We start from the raw sequence: 20527 nt of genomic DNA, 5'->3' as shown, positions 1-20527 counted from the left end.
ATTTATATCCCACCTTTTTTCTTTTTTTAAAGAATCCATAGTGGCTCACATCATTCTCTTCCTGCTGCTCTCAATCTTATCCCCACAACAACCCTCTGCTCTCAATCTTAACCCCCAGACAACAATTCCAATCAACTGTTTTTATATCTTTTGCTCTTGTGGAATATTTCTCCTTTAGAACCAGGTTTGCCTCTATTATTATTATTATTATTAGTGGTGGTGGTGGTATTTTTATTTTTTCATTTTTATTTATTTTTCAATTTATATCCTGCCTTTTTTCTACAAAGGGCTCAAGGCAGCTTACATCATTCTCCTCCTCCAACTTATCCCCACAACAACAACCCTGTGAGGTAGGTTGGGCTGAGAGTCTGTGACTGGCCCATAGTCATCCAGGTGGCCCCATGGCCAAGCAGGGACTGGAACCCAGATCCCCTGAGTCCCAGTTTCACACTCTTAACCACTACACCACACCAGCTCTCGGTGGCTTAGAAATCCAAGGACAGGCACCCTTTAAAGAACTTGCTTTATAATTGTTACTTATCCATATGGACCAGCAGTGCTCACATGCTGTCTTGTTTTCTTCCGCACAGGTTGTGGAGAGTCCAGGAGGGCTATGGCTTCCTTGGAGAAGCGTCCACTTCAGACATGCTGCCCTGCTTCCCTTCCCCTCCAAAACCTGGAGAAATCCCGGGCCCGACTGTTGCAACCCATAAATACTTCTGCCTCGTGGTTAACCAGTCTGAAACCTCTCAGCACCCAGGGCAGACCGGACTACTCAGTGGTGCCATATGCTCCAGGCATCCAAGGTGGAAGACCGGCCGGCTCCATCCCTGAGAAGGCTCAGGTAGGGCCAAGACCTTGCAGAAAAGAGAGAAAACAAGGATGACTTATTTACACATGCATGTTGCATCTCATGATGGGTATACCTGTCACATCCCCTTCTCTTACTTGCTCAGGAATCCTGGGAGATGTCTATGTTTTGTGGGTGATAGGAAGTCACAGGTTTGCCACAAATCAGTATTTTTCAGGGGCAGGGAGCCACTAGGCTTGGGGGTCAAATCCTGCAGTCCCTGCATGGCCCTGCTTTTAACCCCATCCCCTTTCTCTGAACCATCCGTTGTTTGGTGGCCTCCCTGCTCTTCCCCCCTTCTGAGCAGCTGGAATGCCTCTCTTAAGACTGACTTACTGTCAGCAGGGACTAAGCTACAATAAATAGGTCTTTGTGGTATTTGGGCCCTGCTCCTACTGATGCTCGGCTTGCCCACAACTGGAAGTGGGGCCTGGGAGCTTTTGCAGAAAGGAATTTGGCCATCCTGAGGTTAAACGGCCGGGAGGTTTAAATGCAACTCAGTTTAGATTAATGTTTCCCTTTGTCCCCTAGCAGAGGGATGCTGGTGGGGTAAATCATATGGGTTCCTTGCATGAAAACAGCTTTTGCACCTCATGTACCGATGCCAATCACTCTGCAGAAGATGAGATGGTATCGGGAGGTGACAAGGAACTGGAGCACAGCAACGTAATGGTGAAAAAGGTTTGCAGAGACTCCCAGGGGTCTGCAAGGATCTGCTCTGCTTTAACAAGCATTACAATTCCGAACTCCTGCATTGCTTGCCCTCCCATTGTAGAAAGAACCGGAGTGTGGACATCTCCTATGGGTTTCGTAGATGGTTAGTGGGCAGCTCTTGGGCTGCCCCCAGCATGCCTCCCCTTGACCCCTTCCTTGGTCTCATCACGAAGCATGGCTGCTGCTTCTGCCAAGAAGCATTCTGGGATAGCTTGGCCATTTTAGATGGGGAATAATGTCTTCCCTGCATCTTAGCATCCTTCGCTGTGTGTTGCCACCTATAAAACGAAGTCCAGGCCATGGGTGTGGGACACGGGCTTGTTGAGAGTCTACTGTTCAGATGCAGACTTACTAGTCAATGTTTGGCTTTCTATATTTGGACAGTGGAATTGTACCATTCTAGGTGGCAGACAGAGCCTTTAGAACAAACAAACAAACAAACCTGGTGCAGTGCAGGAAAATACTAGACTTGGACCCTGTCCCTGCTATACTGGGTTCTTATGGGCAGAGGTGACATTGATGTAAGGAAATGGTCCCACATGCTCCTCTCCAGCCCGAAGTAAAACAGGTGCAGAAAAGCCGAACCCTGTTGTACACCTGACTGCATCGGCATGCTTTGAGATCCAAGGTGCTTCCCTTCTTCCCGCCCAAGCCGAGTGTCCTGGCCCCAGTTGAGGTGTGTGCTGGCTATGGGCCTCCTATGGGAAGGAGGGTGATGTGCCGGGAAATTCCTGGGAATTAGACTGGAGGTAACAGTAGGGATTCCTCTGGGGGTGGGGCTTAGAGGGCAAGCCCCACCCCCTGGAGGTGCCTAAGGAAGCTCTGTGTCCCTGCTGAAGAATCATTCAGGTTGGTGGTTTTGCATCCCCAGTGCAGGGGACTGAAAGGTAAAACTGTATCTCCTGGATCCTACTTCACATTCTGCATATTATTTGGTCTTCTTTCAGACAGCTCCATGCCTGGTGGCCGAGGCCAAGACACTGCAGACCTGTCCAGCCTTCCCTGAACCCAGCCCGCTGTGGTTGGAGAAGCCCTTGCTGAAGCAGGCCACCTCTTGCACCCTCACGCTTCGGGGGCTGGAGGACTCCAGAGCTCGCCTGCTGAAGCCTATTGTCCCCTCCGCTCCCCAGCTGGCTCCCTCAAAGGCGCTGGTTCCACGGCCCCCTTTCCAGAGGGACCACCAGGAAACACTCTGTGGCCAGATGCCTGCAGGGCTGCCTGCAAGTCCCAGAGCCCAGAATGACTCTCATGAACCCTGCAGTGAACTGGAGCGGCCGCCACCAAGAGTAAGGCTGAATTTGAGCCGAGGATGATTAAAAAACAGCGATCGGTAGCTGGGATGCAGTTGTGGCAACAACATGGTTACTGCATGTTAAATAAGCCATTGTGGGCTTGCCGTCTGAACCTGCACACCCTGGCTTATTGGAAGGGAATGTGACCTGCACATAACCCATGGCTTGTTTTTTGGCTGGTTGACGATTGCTTCTGCCTCCAACATGTGACCAGGTTGGGACAAGCAGCGCCTTGGTGAATGAAGTGGCAAATGGCAGCCAGCATGGCCTTCGCAAGCCATGGGGTCTGTGCATGGGCCTGTTTAGTCCAGTTAACAAGTGGGTCTGTTTAACCCACAGAGATTGTGCAGGCCAGGCCAGGGTTGGGTGTGAGAGAGCTCTCCGGTATGGGGGACTCTGATTCCTTGAAGCAGGGGGCGGGGTGGGGAAGGGGAAGGGAAGGCTTTCTGGGGCAAAGAAGTGTCTTGTATGGCTAGGAGATTTTACTTGTAAAAATGTTGAGACTTTGCCTTCCTCGGTATTTCCAGAAACAGCAGCTTTCCCTGGCAGGTGCTTTTGGCTAGAACTCCTCATCAGCTCTATCTAGCAGGACCAAGGGTCAGGGATGATGGGCTTGGTACTCCAAAACATCTGGAGGATGCCAGGTTGGGGAACACTGAACTAAATCCACAGGGCCCCATCACTTGCAGATGATTGCCTGGGTTGGGGTTGTTGTGTTTTTACGTGAGCAAAGGGGTTGCGAAACCACACCTCACTAGGACAACCAGGTGTGGCCGTGACTTCCATGGCTAGCGAAATTATTGGTTTCACCCGTGTTCTCAGAAAAGAGGCAGAGGCTGCCTGATGTGCCACCACAGCAGCAAACAGCCTATTTTGATTGGTCAGCTGTTTCATCTGATGGTGACATTGGCCAGTGGCATGTTGTGATTGCGCAGCCAATTCTAAGATGCCATCATGCCTGCATGTTGGCATTCCAGCAATGACACACCACTCTGCTCTTCCTGAAGTTCTGACTTTAAATGTAGATCAAGACAGAGAAGGGAGTTTGGACACCTTCCAGCCTGGAGGGTGAATTCCATTTAGGAGAACTCCTTGGGGCTTCTCAAAGTTGAAGGCAGACTGGGAATGCAGCCAAAATACTAAAAACATCAGCATATATTAGCTTGCAATTCTTACTGCCCCTAGCTAAGCCCTAGCAGAGGCCTTTCAGAATGGGGAAGGGGCTGCACAGAACCCAGCACATAGTCACATCGTGAGGCAGAGGGAGATGCAGCCGTCCAGGGAAATGAATCTGGGCCCTGCATAGGCTGGATGTGGCCTGTGGCCCACAGTTCTGCTCCTTGGAATAGAGGAATGGGCAACGGCAGACGGCCTCTTTTGCCTGGTCAGGAGTTTCACTGAATTGGCTACTTCATCATTAGACACGATTGCATAGCCAGCCACGGGTTGCATGGTGCTTGCGTGTTGACATTCCAGCCAGCTGCAACTCACAGTGCTGCTTAGTGGGCGGTGGAGTGGGGCCACCCATAGCCTTAGCTAAGTTGCTGCTGCTTGTGGGGTTCTGGGGCAGGGGGTGATGCTGGGCAGCAGGACAGAGGGCGCTAGGAAAAAACAGCCTCTCCATTTAGAAGCAGCACTGGAATGGCCCAGCTAAGACTCTGGTCATTTGCATTGTGCTCCGGATGTCACAGAACATTGGGGGCAGTTGAGGAACTCTCAAAGGGAAGCAAAGAAGGAAATGGGGTGCCATTGACTTGCGGGAGTCCCCAATAATTTACAGGAGCCTGTAGTAAGGGGGTTTTGCGTTTGCTTCCTGGGAGGCAAAGTGGTGTGAAGCAGAGAAAAATAATTTGCCAAGGAAATTGAGGTAGGCAGCAAATTTGGGGCCTGCGCTCTAAAAGCACAGCCGCTGTTGTTTCCCTTTCCGTCCAGCGACAGGAGGAGGATGAGATGGATTCGGCTGGCACGATGCCGGAGTACATTCTAACCATGCCTGAAGACGACCCGATGGAAGTGCAGCAAGAGGAGAGAGATCCCTTGAGAGATGAATCGCCAGCTGAAAGCATAGAGCAGAATGTGGAAAAGAATAAAGTAAGAGCTGGTGGCAGTCGTAACACCCGCTGTTTGCTGAATAGGCACCAACGATATACATTTTCCTGGGAAAAATTAATAATGCAATGCAGGCCATGCAGCTGAAGATGAACCGTTTGTCCTGACTTTTTGCTTGTAGATTTGTTTCATCTGTCGAGTGATCAGTTAGCCCATGACAGGTGCCCTCTCCTCCATGATCCTTTTGCTAGAGGCAAGTAGCCAGTTGCCAGTCCCTGCAACATGAGCTTCCCGCTTTTACATCCAGCTCTCAGTAGTTTTTTGGGGGTTTCCCTTTCTCTGTATCTCTGGCATCTCTGTTGGGCCGGAATCTTGGAATGTGCAGGGAAAGGGACTCTCCCCTTATTTTTCATTTCTCTTCCTTCTTGCTGTTTAGCTGCAATTATTAAACTTGGTCTGCTGCTCGCTGGTAGAAGGGCCAAAGTTTGGGAAGCCTCCGAGTGCGCTGCAAGAAGCACTTGTGCAAACATGCAAGAGTCTAGCGGAGCACGATCCGGAATTCATCTTAAAGGTATGAAGGGCAGGGTACTGGGAGCCTGAACTTCCGGGTTGCACCCAAAGCCTGCGCAGGCAGTGAGGAATTATGGGTAATGCTGCGCCTTGGTCGAACTTGTAGCTTTGCCCAAATTAGAGTTTGTTTCTGTGAAATTATTTTTTTTATTTATTTGGGATATTTCCAACCCATCCAATCACTGTGCGTCTCTGGACGGCTTACAAAACAGGTTCAATAAATACAACAATATAAAAGATCATAAATACCCCAACAAAGATAAAACTAATAACCCATGACTGAAATAAAAAATAATTAATGATCTTAATTTCTCTGCCACCGCAGAGAAAGCCCTCCTCTGGGCATTCTGTCTCCTGAATCTGATTGATTGTCCAATGACTAGAAGCAGTTTTGTTAGAAATATTACATAATCTTCCTTTTACAAATGGAGGATGTTTTTCTGTTGCAAGAAAGCATGGATTGTCCAAGGGTCACTGTATTAGCGGGATGGTCTTAACCTTTCTTTTTGGTGTTCAGACGCCCAGAAAATCTATGCATAGTTGTGTTTTCCTCCCCATTGATGTGATCTTGTGTAAGTCCAAAGAAGGCAACACCCCGTATACCCAGCTGCACTTCCCAGCCTGCCATGGGTCTTTTCCCTCTTATGTGGAATAGTGCCCTAAACCTGATGGCAGCTTAGCTCAAGATTTTGCCAGCTATTGGTTTGCAAGTTTATCCTTGCAAATTTGCATAAGATTGTACCTTCAGTAACTTATTTAAATGCCAACTCTTGTCTGTCATTCCTGTGGAAGGTTAGGAGTGAGTCTTTCCAATTGGCGGCCAGTTTCTGTTACGCTGTTTATGCTATCCTAACTGTGTGAAGCACAGAGAATTTACTAAATGCAATAAATTCGTGTTTTTTGTTGACAGAGTCCTGGTGCTCCTTTATCAGAGGACTTCTAGTAACAATAGTATTAATAGCATTACTTAATAAATACAAATCGTAATTGATAATGATGGCCAATAGGATAATTTCCAACGAGTAGCCAAGGTAGTCTGTTGCTTAGGCTGCGAGAGAGTAGCCGGTCTGGTGTGCTTCAGGGCCAAGTGGGGATTTGATCCCTGTGGACTAGAAGCATGCATCTGGAAGATATGGAATCCCCCACTTTGCTGTTGATGAGCTTCTCTGCATCAGGACATGTGGCAGTGAGGATACGTGGAGAGCATCGCCAAAGCGGCTGCTCCTCTGCGCATACTGGTGCGCTCAGGTTCCCCGGAGCTCCTTAACGCCCGAGTTACCTGCGGGGTTTCCCCTTCCTCTCTGCCACCACATCCGCTCTCGTGCCTCCTCCACAGGTTGCCCTGTACACTCGCCAGGAGCTGAACATCCGCAGTGCGGCCAATTTCCTGCTGGCCCTCGCCGCCTTCCTCCCGCCCGGCCGGCCACACCTGCGGCGCTACTTCTGCCATGCCACGCAGCTGCCGTCCGACTGGATGGAGGTGGCCCGGCTGTACCAGGTAGAGGGCGCACACCTTTCCCTTTTGCCCACTGCAGCTCTGGGCAGAGTCCTCCGGCAGCAGAGCCGGCGGTGCCGTGCGGCACAAGGTGGGCTTTCTCTTGCTGCCCCGGCTGGTCCGATGGCCCCCTTTTTCGCCCTTTCTGTTCCACGTGCAGAGCCTAGCGGGAGAAGGAGAAGCTCTGGCTCCCATGCCTTCCTGCCTCCGTGCCGCCATGACCGACAAGTTCCGCCAGTTCAGCCCATACCAGTTGGCCAAGTATAATACCCGCAAGAGCCAGGGGAAGAAACGACCACGGCCAAAGACCAGTGAGGTGAGGGTTCTGCCTTGCGCGTCTGTGTTAATTTTCTTGCGCTTCTAAGCATGTTTGAAGCCTGCGTCCAGCTTTTCCTCTGAGCTCTGTCATTAGCTGACCTGCTGGGATGCCATGAATAGTCGTAAACGTTCTAACTGCTCAGGGGAATTTCGTTGCAGGAGAACATTCTCCATGGGGGTCCTATGAGGAAAGTGAGCACTAATGTAAATGTGTGGGGTGGGGGAATGTACACTGACTGTACAGAGAGGGAGGGAAGTGGGCAGGTGAGGGAGGTTTGGGCTGTGGGTGGATTGACCCAAAGGGCAGCAGAATTAGAAGTTTCTATGGCGCTATGACTATTTTCTGAAATACCGAGTGGAAAGGTGCCCCCAGATGAGGAATAGGAATCAGTCTTTGAAGAATCTATATGACTTGTAAACTCTGAACTAGGTGGGGGTGGGGGGGTGGGAACCTGATTTCCTTCCTTTCTGATCTTTTAACTTGTGAGGAAAGAAGGTGGCCCTAATTGTGTATCCGGAATTTATCTTGTGGTGATAATCTCTGTTACTGATAACAGCCCTCAAAGCCTCAACACCAATTTAGCATCTTTGAGAGATAGCTAAACCTATCTTGGCCCAGAGAAGACTAACTCATACCAGAACTCAAATCTTTATCTGCATGTTTTGTTGGTGGGTTTATTTATTAAGCGGCTATCTTGCCCAACAGGCTGATAACCTCAGAATGTGGCTTATACTTTTATAAACCCTGGAACAATAATACAGGAACAACCAAAACAATAAGAATATTAAAGTACTGAGCATCATTAAAATGAAATTCCAACGTATTGCAGATCAACCTGTTGAAAGAGCCAGTTAATAATCTGAACAGCAAATTAAAGATGGGATGCCTGCTTTTAGAGTGGAGTCTGGGCCTGGTGGTGTAACATGTACAGTAAAGAGCCAGAGGGATCTCCCCTGGGTGGGCATTCCATTTTTCTGGTAGGCATTGCGAGTGGTGGTCCCCAAAGAAAAGTAAGCAAGCAGGAAAAAACGAGAGAAGGAGCTCCTTCAGGTATTTTCACATCCCTGCTCTCCAGCTGGGTACGCCTCTTTCTTCCCAGCGCAACTTCAACCAGTTTCCAGGGAACAAAGCTCATCTTTGCCTTTGTCTGTCCCAACAACCTGGACTCAGAGCGCTGCTCCTTCTCTGCCCCTCTCTTGTCTATTTCTCCCACCCCCATAGGCAGCAGTTTTTGGGCTACTGCTCATCCTTGGCCCCATCCATTTCGAGAATACTGTGATCATCAACTTTGGATCATCACAAGTCTCCAGCATACTTGTGATCCTGAGGGCCGGAAACTTGAATTGGCAAAATATGGAATGCATGTCTACAGAAGCTCATCTGCAGTATCTCATGTTAGCTGTGCCACTTCAATATGAGGGGATCAAGTTGCCCATTCATCAGAGTTCTGTATTGTCCATTTTGTGTTCTCAGCAGAAGCCAGACAACCCTCGTTGGAATGCTTGGAAACAGACAAACCTGGGTCAGGATGACTGTGTTTTAGAAAAAGTAGAAGCTCTTGAGAAAATTGTAAGCACTTCCGGGGGGTGGGGATGGGGATAGAGGCTGGTGGGGTCTGGAACCTAGGCCATGTCCTCCTCCCCTCTACCCACCTCCCTCCCTCCCTCCCTCCCTCCCTCCCTCCCTCCTGCGTGCGCGCGCGCGCACACACACACACACACACACACACACACACACACACACGAGAGTCTGTGAGTGTGGAGAGCTCGGCCAGAAAAAGTTGGGGCACAGGGCAAAGTCTTGCGGGTGCAAGAGGGAAGGGTTGCATTCTGTCCCCTTTCAGAACTACTGTGAAGACGCAAAGCGGTTTTCAGATTTTCCAGTCCATTCTGGTTTGTGCCCCGCAGTATCGACCGAAGTTGGATCCGTCGGGGGCCCGTCCAGCAGCCCCCAAAGACCGTTTCTCTCTGAAGGCTTTGATCCAGCGCCTCCACATCTCTGAGCCAGCCCAGCATGTGATGAGTCTCCTGGGGCAGAGGTGAGCACACCTGCATGCTGCTGAAACACCTGGCCAGCAGTGCCCCCTCGCTTTTGGACGATTAAGTGGGTACAACCAACACACCTTCTCCAAATAGGGTAGAGGAACTGGTGCCCTCCATTGCTTCCCATCAGCCCTGGCAAGCACAGCCAGTGGTGAGGAGAGGTGGAAGAAGCAGTCCAGGCACATCTGGAGGGCTACACATTTCCCATTCCTGTTTTTCTCTGTGGCCCTAACCATGAGGACTAGCAACCGTAACTTTTAATTAAAACTGATTCCCGTTTGGAATATACGGAAGCTACTGGGCAAGGCCCTTGTGTTAGATGGTACCAACACACACCCAGTGGTCTGCTGGAAATGCAGCCACGGGTGGACCACAGTCTCCCTTCCACGAACACCCTTCCCCCAGCTGCTGCTGCTTTTGTGCTCTTCAGGTATCCCTCAGATTTGCGCACTTTCTCCCGAAGCCGCCTCCCAGGCCTCTGGGACCCAAAACTTGCTGGCACGCGCATGAAACTGCCAAAACCAGTGACTTGGGACCGGGAGCTCAGCCAACGGGGGAACAAAACTGCGGTTTGGGAAGAGTTGATTGGTAGGTTTAGACTGCACAGTTCAGAGGTTCTTGTTTTGCATTTTATTGTGCTTACCACTTCTGTTGGAACCTGATGCTGAAGAAGTTCGTGCTGGTTAAAGATTCTCTCAGCTCGTTACAGAGGTGATCAGTAAGCCTTGTTGGAAGGACCCTGAGCGGGCTGGCTGGCTTCCTTCCTTCCATCCTTCCTTCCGTCCTTCTTCCTTCCTTTCTTCCTTCCTGTCACACATTTTTTCCTTTCAAGGAACTCAAGGTAACATACACAATTTGTCTTGGCGATCCAGTGGTTGCAAAGAAGTTGCGTCACCCACCTTTCCATGGTGAAAATTCTTGCCCAAGATTTAAAATGAATCTCTGTTAAGGCTCCAGTCCTGTTCGTGTTGAGATAGGGCAGAAAAAAACCTTACAAACCACAGGATTCCCCTGCTGTGCTGAGAAAAGTTGGAGGAGTTGTAGGCCTTTTCCTTTCTAAATGTGCACTGGTTTGAGTCCTATAATGTAGATCTTCTCAGATGGGGGAGGCGAACTTTTTGGCTTTGACTTTGTAGTTTGAGAAGCAATGAAAGCTCCCCCAAGATGAGAGGTGTGGAGAAGAACAGGTAGCCTGCCTGAAAGATGAGGGAGCACAGGGGAGAGGTGGGGACTGGGCCCAAACACACGAAACAGCTCTGTGCTACCCATTGTTTCCTGCCTGAATGACCCTCTTTCACAGCAATCTGAGCTGCCTGTAATAAAATGTGTTAATTCAAGAGAAATAAGTGGAAAGGGGAAGGGCATCTTGATGGATGTCAAGGAAAATGCCAGATAGCATATTGGCTTCCGTGGACACGTTCGTACTTCTTTGGAAACAACACTGCACACCCCCACCCCATTTTTTAAAAAAGTAAGTTTCTAGACCTCAAGTTTTGCCAGCAATATGTTAGGGATCTAACTGTACTTCTGTGAGGCACTTCCTTACTCTAGAAGCCAAATAGGAACTAGTCTCCTTGATCAGGTCCTCCTCTGAGACCTGCTCTGTTTCCTGGCTGAGGTACAGTGGTTGGTCCCATGGAGAGGGCCTTTTTTGGTGACAGCACCCAAGTTCTGGAATCCATCTTCTGTTTGGTTCTCTTATTGCTTGACTTCAGAAACTCAGCAAAATAGCTTTGTGACTTGGCGGTCTTGATGGTATTAAAAAGCATTGGTTTTCCATGCTTATTTGCTGTTCTTTTTTCTTCTCTTAATCCTGTTGCTAACTGCCTTGGATTTTTGAAGGGGAAAATCTATGTAAATATTTGCAATGCTTTAAGGAAATACTTGCACGTGCGCAATTTATGCGTGTCCCAGAATGTGTCTCTTCTGGGCAGAGATGTTGGCTTTGATTTATTCGGCAAAAGTATGTACTACCAACTCACAAATGCCTCTGAGCTTGCCCTCTGAGCAGGGGCTGATTCCGGTGCCCACCCGGTCTGTCCTTCTCCCCTGCAGACCGCGGGCAGCTGCCTTTCATGGCCATGCTGCGGAACCTGCGCAACATCCTCCGGTCCGGGGTGAGTGAGAGGCATCACAGGCGCCTGCTGGAGCGCCTGGAGAACAAGGTAGGCTCCTCACGTGGGTCGTCTAGGCTGCTGTGCTGCAGAACGGGCCGTGTGTCCATCAAGCCCAGGCAGGCCCGTGGCTCAGCGGCAGAGCCCCCGTTTTCCATGCGGACGGCCACAGGTTCGAGTCCTGGAGACTCTGGAAAGGTCTGCTGGTGAGCTGCTGCCGTCTGTTTTTCCTTTCAGCTGCACCCCGGGCCTTCCTAGTGGCTCTGGGGATCTCCTGCATGCAAAGCCTGGGCTCTTATCGCTGAGCTACAAGGGGGTAGTGACCGGGCAAGGCCATGACAAATTTGGCCCCAGAGATGCACAGCTGTGTCTGGATTAAGGCTACTCCTGGGGCTTTCCTGCACCCTAGTGCAACGCACCAATGGCAGGAGCTGGGCATGGAAGAGCCGGCGTGGTGCCGTGGCCCAGAGTCCTGGACCGGGACTCCGGAGATCTGGGTTCTAGTCCCTGCTCGCCACGAAGACCTGTGAGGGACTCTCAGCCCAGCCTACCTCACAGGGTTGTTGTTGTGGGGATAATGGGGAGGAGGAGAAGTCATAAGCTGTCTTGAGTTCCTGGCAAAAGGAAGAAAGGTGGGATAGAAATGCAATGCGATAACAAAGCTACAACTGCTAGTAGTAGAAGTAATCATAATAGTACGGGAGGAGTTGGGGGGGTGCAGTTGTTAGAGAAAGCAGCGTAAAGTCTCTTTGGCAAACCATTGCCGGGGGGGGGCCAACGCCGCCCTCAACAGCAGGTGTTCTGCTCCCCACTGACACAACCCCTGTGGTGGGGAGAGCAGGGGGCACTTCTGTACGTTGCCTTCCCGTTCCCCCCACCAGGTTCCCTTCCTGGACACCCACCTTGGCACATACTCCTGGATTCCACCGTTGTGGCGGCTCCTTGCAAGCTGCTGTGTTTGAATGGCTTCCTGTGCTTAATCTTTCTTTCTTTTTTTTTTTTGCCTTGTTTTTCGGGTGGTGTCTCCTCCCCACACAGGAGTCCGTGATCCGCAGTCGACAGCTCCCTTTCCGGTTCCTTGCAGCCTATAAGAGTATCTTGGACTTGGAAAAGAACATGAACGAGAAGGGTAAGGCCTGCTTAACTGCACCTGTTTTGTGTCTTTTGGGCCTGATTTGGCAGAAGTAATAGCATATGTTATTTTGTCCCGAGGCCATGTTTTAAAAATAATATTTGACCCCTTTTGGATGATGGTGATGACGTTGCTTCCATTTCTGTTATAATATAGATGGTCTCAATTTTAATTTCAAAACCATGCACACACCATTTGCGTACAAAGTAACTTGGTTTTATCTGAGTGAAAAGGTGTGTAACCTGGCTTTCTGGCCAGCAGCTGCATTAAGGTGCCATAAATATAAATATAGGTATGTTTTTAAAAGGGGCCGTGTGGTGTAATGAAGCTACTGGAAAACGGGTCATTTCTCCTGGCATTAGAAAGCTGGTGCTCTTAACTCAGGGCTGTTGGGCCTGTGGCCTTCCAGAGGCTGGATGTCAGTTCCCATCTGCCCCATCCTGCCTGGCCAGTGGCAAAGGATGATGGGAGTGGTAGTCCACCCTTGTCTTAACCCCGGCTTCCTCAAGGCGTTCTTCTGGCCGAGAGGGAAATTTTGCGATGGGAGCGATGGAGGTCAGGATCTTAGATGTAGACAGCCGAGGTGAATTGTGGAGTGAAGGAGGGCGGTGAGGTGCTTTGAGGAAGGGCAGCTGCGTAGTTTGGGGTGGGCACGAAGGGCTCGATCTGTAAGAGCAACAGGGTGGAGGAGGCTCCTGGCTGGATGAGCATCCCCCTCCCCCCCCACCCCCAGGGACTCCGCTGCCCAGCAACGCTCACATCATCGAGAAGATCCTGGGGAGATTAAACCCGCCCAGGCGCATCAGGGCGGCATGGTTCGGCAAGGTGGGGTGCCGGAGGCTGCTGGAGGTGCCGATCATCTTCCGGCTGGTGAAGATTGAGAAGAAGAAACTGCTGAAAGCCAGGTAGAGAAGCCGGGGGCGTTGGTGCCCACCACCTGAAGCCTGTGGGGGGGGGGGGGGGACAAAAGGAAGCGAAGGAGTTAGCAAAGGTTAACTCAGTCCCATTTCCTGGTAGGCAAGTCATATTTCTGTTATCTTTGACTTGGCGGGACATTTCCTGCAGAAATGGCCTAGCGTAGCTGAGCTGAGACCCTTCCCTCTTGATGATCTTTGTTATCACCTTACATTTATATCCTGCGTTTCTTCCCCTTGCGAGGAGCCCCGGCTGGCTCACGTAGGCGCCTTCCACTCCATTTTAGCCTCACAACGACAACCTTGCGAGGCAGGCTAGGCTGAGTCTGTGTGATCGGCCCAGGTGGTTTTGCGCGTTTGTTTTGAATTGCCCCCCGAAGAAGAGCCGGGCAGGAGACGCAGTCAGCCGAGTCCAAAAGTCTGGACTGAAGGAAGCAAGCGAGCGTGTGTGCTTCATTCACAAATCTTTTCCGTCTCGCTTTCTCCCCTGTCTCCTGTCAGAGAGGTGCAGTGTAGCCGGTCCGCTCTGCAGCGCTACCGCCAGGCTTTGGAGACGGCGATCGGTTTTGCCGTGCGCCACAACGTGCCCCCCATTCCCGGGCGCACCCTCATCTTGGTCGCTTTCGATGATATGTACAGGCCTTACGTGCAAACCCGCGATCTTTGCTGTCCCAGTACAAATGAGGAAGGCCGCACTGAGTGGAGCAGCGGACTTCTGGTTGGTTGCAGAAGTAAACCCCTCCTGTTACTCCTCACCGATTTCTTGCACTTTAATACAAGAGCATCGACTTGTAGACTTTCTGGGAAGCCTTCCTCTCGCAACCGCAGCCCCAGAAAAACGCACAAACACCTGTTTAAGCAGGCATCCCCAACCTGGTATCCTGGTGGTGGACTACAGTGCCCACCATCCCCAGCCAGCATACAGTGCTACTTTGGCTCATGAACACCTTGGTTCACGACCAGATTGGGTCGCGAACAAAAGTTTCATGAAAATTTTGACGTGGGTCATGAACTCTGCCTTGGGTGGCGACCAAGATGGCAGCCATCTCCCCTGCCCCCCGCCCCCCGAGTGGGGAGATGGCCACGATCGCAGTTGCATTCGTGCAGGGAAGATGTGCGTGATCACGCTCATCTCCCCCCCACAACCAGCACGATCGGGGGTGGGGGGAGGTGGCTGAGATCGCGCCCGTCTCTCCCTCCCCAGTGCGCCCCATTTGTGCCCATCTCTCCCTCCTCCCCAGCGCACCTGGATGATGGGCGTGCGCATGCAGGGATGATGGGCACGATCGGGCGTGCTGTGGGGGCAGGGAGATGGCCGTTATCTTTGTTGTTGTTTGTCACTTTGCTTTACATTTTTCTGATTAAAAAAAATGGTTACAGAACAGATCAACCCGTTGAACCTTATGGGGAAATTTACCTTGGCTCATGACCAATTTAGGTCATGGCCAAAGTCCTGGAATGCATTAAGTTCGTGAGCCAAGGTGCCACTGTAGTTGGGTGTTATGGGAATTGTAGTGCAATGCCTCTGAAAGGCACCAGGATAGGGAAGGCTGATTCACTGCGGAAGTAAGTCGTCTTGAACCATTCATACTCATTTATTTTGAAAGCGTCCGTGCCTGTCTTTCCACTGTTACACAAATAATGGCACAGCATAAGCTTCAGGCAGGATTTGCATCTTGACAGAGCGGATGTAAAAGCAGGGGGCTGCTGCAGGGTCCAAGGACTTCTCCTTAAAGATGGCATTGCCACTAAGGGTCAAACAAAAGCCCAGAGATGGTGGGAGTGCATACCTGCCCCAGGAAGGCAACGCACATGTTATAAAGATGTGTGTGCACACACATGCATGCACACAAGAAAGCAGGAGGACACTCTGGGCAGTGCACTGGCACATCAGCACACTGTGGAGTCCATGAACGAAAAGTGTATCCCCCCCCCCCCCCCCCCCTTGTTGTGGGACCTGATTTAGCAAAAGAAGAAAATGAAGTATTCACAGAACAGTCATTCCCGTGTAAGTCTGGTCCCCATTCTCCCATCTACTAACCAGCCTTGTTGGTCCACTTCAGTTAGTAACTGCCTTTCATCAAATCAGACCATTGGTGTGTCTTGCTCAGTTTCAGGGGTGGCCCTCAGGGGGACTAGAACCTTGTCTTTCTCTTTTGAAATCAATCAATCAATCTCTCTCATTTCTCTCCTTCAGAAATCAGACGTGGCCATGTTGTTGGGCTGCATGGTGTACTCCGCTTGTGAGCAGGCCGAGTTTTTTCTCTGTGATAAGCACAACTGGATGTGGCCCGTGTCCTTGACAGGATCTGTGTTGCAGGACGTGCAGTACCTAAAAGATAAGGTAAGGCCTGAAGAACTGTGGGTTGTTGGGATGGTCTGGCTCCAAGGAAGCGCAGCCCTTTCGTCTGATCCGTTTATAATCCAGGGGTGGCCACTTCACTGCTAAGACAAGAAAAACACTGAGAACATCAGTAAGGAATCTCTCTCTCCCGTGGGAAGAGAAACGGGGATCGTGTCACCCGAGGCTGTTTGAGGCCATCCAGTTTGTCACTGATCTACCAACATAGTGAAAAGGAAGGAATAAAGCAGGGTTATTTGTGTTTACCGGCTGTCCTTTTAATCTGCCCAGGCAACAGTGTAGTACAAAATACTTGTCAAGAGGAATTGGGCAAAATTTAAAGCAGGACAGGTGGGTGATGTATGTCTGATGGCCCCTCATGTGGTCTCCATTGCTGAATTTGATAGTGGTGGCAAAAAACGTCTCCAGTGTTGGCATTAAGGAGCACTTAATGGGACAAATTCAGGTTGTTTCAGGACTAAATTTAACCCTTTGGGTGCTTGAAAGCTGCTACGGAGCACTGAACTAAGTCAGCTTTCATTTAGTCAGAGATAGCTAAATGACGACCCTTCTAATGTAGCATAGCAGTTTGCTGCCAATTTTGACAATCCCTCCTGGTTTGTTTTTGGTTTTTGTTGCTACCAAATTCAGTGCTTGGAGGCAGAAGTGCAGCCTGTGGAGAGCAGGGCCCGGGGCGGACACAAGTGGTCTGCAGACCCTTTGAGCTCCTTCTTGCTTAAAGAGGGAAGAGTCTGCTCTACATCCAGGGCTGTTCATTCACACCGAATGGGCAGGTCTTGTGATTGTGCTTTACCACCAAAGCAACCACAAATGGATCCTGAAAATTTTCCAGAAATGTGTTTGGTGAGCTTAGGGTTGTATCCCAGAAAATCCTCCCTTGTGCTGTCCCATACCTGCAATTATTATTATTATTATTATTATTATTATTATTATTATTATTAGAACATTTCTATGCCACCCCCAGTGTGGTATAGTGGTTAAGAGCATGGGACTGGGACTCAGGTGATCTGGGTTCTAGTCCCTGCTCAGCCATGGAGCCAACTGGGTGACTTTGGGCCAGTCGCAGACTCTCAGCCCAAGCTACCTCACAGGGTTGTTGTTGTGGGGATAAGACAGAGAGCAGGAGAAGGAGAATGATGTAAGCCGCTTCAATTTTTTTAAAGAAGGGGAAGGTGGGATAAAAGTTTAATAAATCAGAAATAAAAGTCTGAACTCTTTCTCTACTTCTCTTGCTCTCTGTCTCCGTGCATGTTTACAAAAACTCATGTCCCTGTGATTTCAATGCATCTACTCGAAGCATGGCTAAATACAGGTCCAGCCGAGAATTTTTATATTTAAGATAGGTGGCTAAATCCTCGCCCGCCTCATCTTAGCCAACCCTTTGTTCCCTCAAGCCATTTTTTTTCTTTTGGGAGTTTCCCCAGAGATGGGCCCAGAGCAGGGGCACCTGGACCTTATGCTGGGGACCACAGCCAATGTCACAAGCCTTTCTTTCAAGGCATCCTGTCTGGAGAGAAGTCTGGTCCCTGACCCTTGAGAACAGAATACTCAAATCTCACTGACCTCTTAACCACTGAGAGCCAGTGTGGCGTAGTGGTGAAGAGCACGGGACTGGGACTCAGACGATCTGGGTCCTAGTCCCTGCTCAGCCATGGAGCCAGCTGGGTGACTTTGGGCCAGTCACAGACTCTCAGCCCAACCTACCTCACAGGGTTGTTGTTGTGGGGATAAGTTGGAGGAGGAGAATGATGTAAGCTGCCTTGAGCCCTTTGTAGGAAAAAGGCAGGATATAAATTAAATAAATAAATGAGAAACTTGCAAGGTTGTGCTGTGACTTCCTTCTTGTGCCCTTTGCCTGCAGTTCCCTGGAAGCGGCCCTCCGAAAGCCTCAGAGGCACTGCTAACTCCCTGTCTGCTCCTTCTGCTTCCAGAACCCAGGCTCCCACACCTGTGACCAGGAATGTGTCAGCGATATCATCATGGACTTCGTAGTGAGGCGCCAACATGTGAGTCTTGGAGCTTGCTGCGGGGATGAATGAGTCAAGTTGTATAGCCCTTGCCACGGACCTCAGAAACAGTGGGAACTGATCTGTGACTGCTCACTTGGATGAGATGGAGAAGCTTTCTTTAGTTAAATGGTAGCCCCGGGAATTCAACGATGGCAAGGGAGGCCTTTGATGGCTTGATTCTTTCAAATGTGCCTGTGTTGGAAATGCTACTTCTGGAAGGACACTCCACTCCCCACCACCATTTGGTTTGTTTTTAAATGGTGCATCTATGCATTGCAATGGATGACAGCTTAGAAGGGCTTTGCGTGCCTGGGGGGGGGGTAGGGGGGAAGAGAGAGAGGTGGGCAACCTGGCATTGGGACTGTGCACCTGTTTCCTGTATTAAAATGTGCCGTTGATTCTTTTAATTGGAGGATCATGTGGTGTGTGGGGCACTTGTGGCTCTCTAGATCTTCTGGCCTGCAGCGACCTTCAGTTCTAGCCAGTGGAGAAGAATGTTGCAGCTTACAGGCCAAAACATCTGGAGAGCCACAGGCTAAATTTTAAGGCACAATGCTTTCCAAGTTTGGGCAGGAAAAATGTCCTAGATTTCCCACATACAAATCAAGGTGATCGGGGCCTTCTGGGAATTCTAAGCCTTTTTTCCTGCCTGACCTTGCATAAAATTGTACTTTAAAATATTAAGTAGCAGGCTGGCAAGTTGGAGGTCAAAGTACTGCCCTCTGGTGCCTTCAAAAGGGTGGTTGTGTGTTTTGGGGATCAGATCTTATTTGTACCTTATACTTAAGTTCACAGGCAAGCTTCTTCTCTTTTAGTCTCCGCATTCTGCTTTTTGGGAAATCAATGTTTTGTGGTGGACACTTCCCCTGGCAGCCACTTTATGAATGGGTGACCCACCCCCATAGCAGCCATTTTGTGGGAGTGCCCATGGCATTCTTTCAAAATCCCGAATAGACCCAACAGCCCCCAGAAAGGATGCCTGATGTAGGTATGGCTGGCGTGTGCTTTGGTGGCTGTTGGCCAACGAGCACTGCCAGCTCAGTTGGGAAGGGCTTGCGGGAGCACAAGAAGGCGGATTCTTCTTGTCCTCTGGCCCTGATCCACACAGGCTTGGATGGGAGGTCGCGGCTGCCGCGGCGATTTCCGAGTCCCCTCCAGGTTCCCCGTATGCCACCGCCATGCTGTTTTCTTGCCCCACGCCAGGTGGACACGATTCTCCTACTGAGCAACGAGCCCTTGGAGAAGCTTCGCGGCTCCTGCGTTAGTCTGTATCGCCACCGTGTGTCTCCCAACTGCCTCTTCGTCAACGTCTGTGCCAGTGTCACGTAAGCCTGGGAAGTGGGCGGGCGTCCCTTGCTCGGTTTTCTGGCACGCTCCCCTCAGGGCCCAGCCTGGGGTGGCCCTTCATAAGGAACAGCCCCCAACAAAACCATGCGGGGGAATGGCCTGTAACGTAGAAACATAGAAACAGAGCGAGTCAGAAGGGACCTCCCAGGCCATCTAGTCTGACCCCCGGCTCCAGCCGGCTCCGCTCACGACATGCCCACCATGTGCATGTCCAGCCTATCTTTGAACACCCGCACCGATGGGCTAACTTCTTCCATGGCCTCTCCATTCTACGTTTCTCCCCATTGCAGACAGCAGAGGACTTTTGCTTCCAGGAAGGACGTGGTGCTGAGTGGATTTAATGAGCAGGTGCTCAGGTAAGTCTGAGTGGGCCTGGCCAATCGCCCTTTTTCATACAACTAATTAATTAATCAGCATACTGGGTATTTAGTTATATATTTATATCCCACCTTTCTCCCCAAGGTGGTGATGTGCGGTTCCCTGGGGTCTCCCCTCCAAGCTCAGGCCGGCCCCGGGCTTGCTTAGTTTCGGCAGGGTGCATGACTCACATACCTTCAGGCCATCCTTGGGACCCACAATCCCAGCCTACAATCCCTTTAACTGGGTAGCTGGAGATGGTTTTTGCAACGGACAGCGAAGAGAAAAAGGAGATTTCTTCTGATGAGCACAGCAGTGGGAAAAACTCTTTGACAACATTGGAATGGAGGCCCCAGAGGAGGCAGCTGTCCTTGGAGGGGCGTGTGTGTGTGTGGGTGTTCCAGGGAAGCTGCTAAGCTAACCTCTTCATCCTTTGGTAGATTCATGGCTGAACGTGGCAGCTCCCACTTCCTCGAGCATGTTGAGAAAATCGATGAGATCTACGGCGTGCCCAGGCAGCAGGGGGCAGTGATGGCCAAGCCAGAAACAGGGGCTGTAACCCTGACACCTGCCCCCCAAAACAGGTGATGCTGGCGGAAATTAGGCAGAACAGACGTGGACCCGACCCACTATGGGGCTTTGTGTTTTGACTTTGGCTTTTCCCCTCAGGTGGCGCTCTGTGAGGGTGTTTGTCTCCTCCACCTTCCGGGACATGCATGGTGAGCGCGACCTGCTGATCCGCTCCGTCTTCCCCGAGCTTCGCTCACGGGCGGCCCAGTTCTGCCTGGCCGTGGAAGACATCGACCTGCGCTGGGGAATCACAGAACACGAGAGCCGAAGCAACAAGTACGGAGCGGGGAAGCCATGCTGGCTGGGACTCAGTGAAGAGAGCTGTTTTGGTGATGGGAGGGTGCAGGGATACGCCCTTCAGGGCTGAAAAGAAGCTGAAGATCAAGTGCAG

General features: G+C 50.7%; 1 protein-coding gene across 7 annotated transcripts in view; it reads left to right on the top strand.

Annotated features, from left to right (window-relative positions):
- Positions 1-20527, top strand: part of TEP1 (telomerase associated protein 1) — a 55751-nt gene that overhangs the window by 4850 nt on the left and 30374 nt on the right. For 5 of the 7 annotated variants that reach the window (XM_044422359.1, XM_044422357.1, XM_044422358.1 and 2 more), the window contains 19 exons: positions 591-844; positions 2512-2850; positions 4789-4947; positions 5342-5476; positions 6812-6973; positions 7131-7286; positions 8763-8858; positions 9197-9327; positions 9762-9919; positions 11387-11496; positions 12484-12574; positions 13311-13482; positions 13993-14209; positions 15689-15835; positions 17785-17859; positions 19066-19187; positions 19500-19565; positions 20007-20150; positions 20236-20412. In XM_044422359.1, coding sequence (XP_044278294.1) covers positions 614-844; positions 2512-2850; positions 4789-4947; positions 5342-5476; positions 6812-6973; positions 7131-7286; positions 8763-8858; positions 9197-9327; positions 9762-9919; positions 11387-11496; positions 12484-12574; positions 13311-13482; positions 13993-14209; positions 15689-15835; positions 17785-17859; positions 19066-19187; positions 19500-19565; positions 20007-20150; positions 20236-20412 — 2888 coding nt within the window. In that variant the 5' untranslated portion in view covers positions 591-613. The remainder of the gene's footprint in view (positions 1-590; positions 845-2511; positions 2851-4788; positions 4948-5341; positions 5477-6811; positions 6974-7130; positions 7287-8762; positions 8859-9196; positions 9328-9761; positions 9920-11386; positions 11497-12483; positions 12575-13310; positions 13483-13992; positions 14210-15688; positions 15836-17784; positions 17860-19065; positions 19188-19499; positions 19566-20006; positions 20151-20235; positions 20413-20527) is intronic. The other 2 variants (XM_044422362.1, XM_044422360.1) reach the window with 2 other exon arrangements.

Source organism: Varanus komodoensis, unplaced genomic scaffold (genome assembly GCF_004798865.1).
Source record: "Varanus komodoensis strain SLA01 unplaced genomic scaffold, ASM479886v1 scaffold126, whole genome shotgun sequence".
Lineage (NCBI taxonomy): Eukaryota > Metazoa > Chordata > Lepidosauria > Squamata > Varanidae > Varanus > Varanus komodoensis.
The sequence above is the reverse complement of the archived record's forward strand: the minus strand, read 5'-3'. Positions and strand labels throughout refer to the sequence as shown.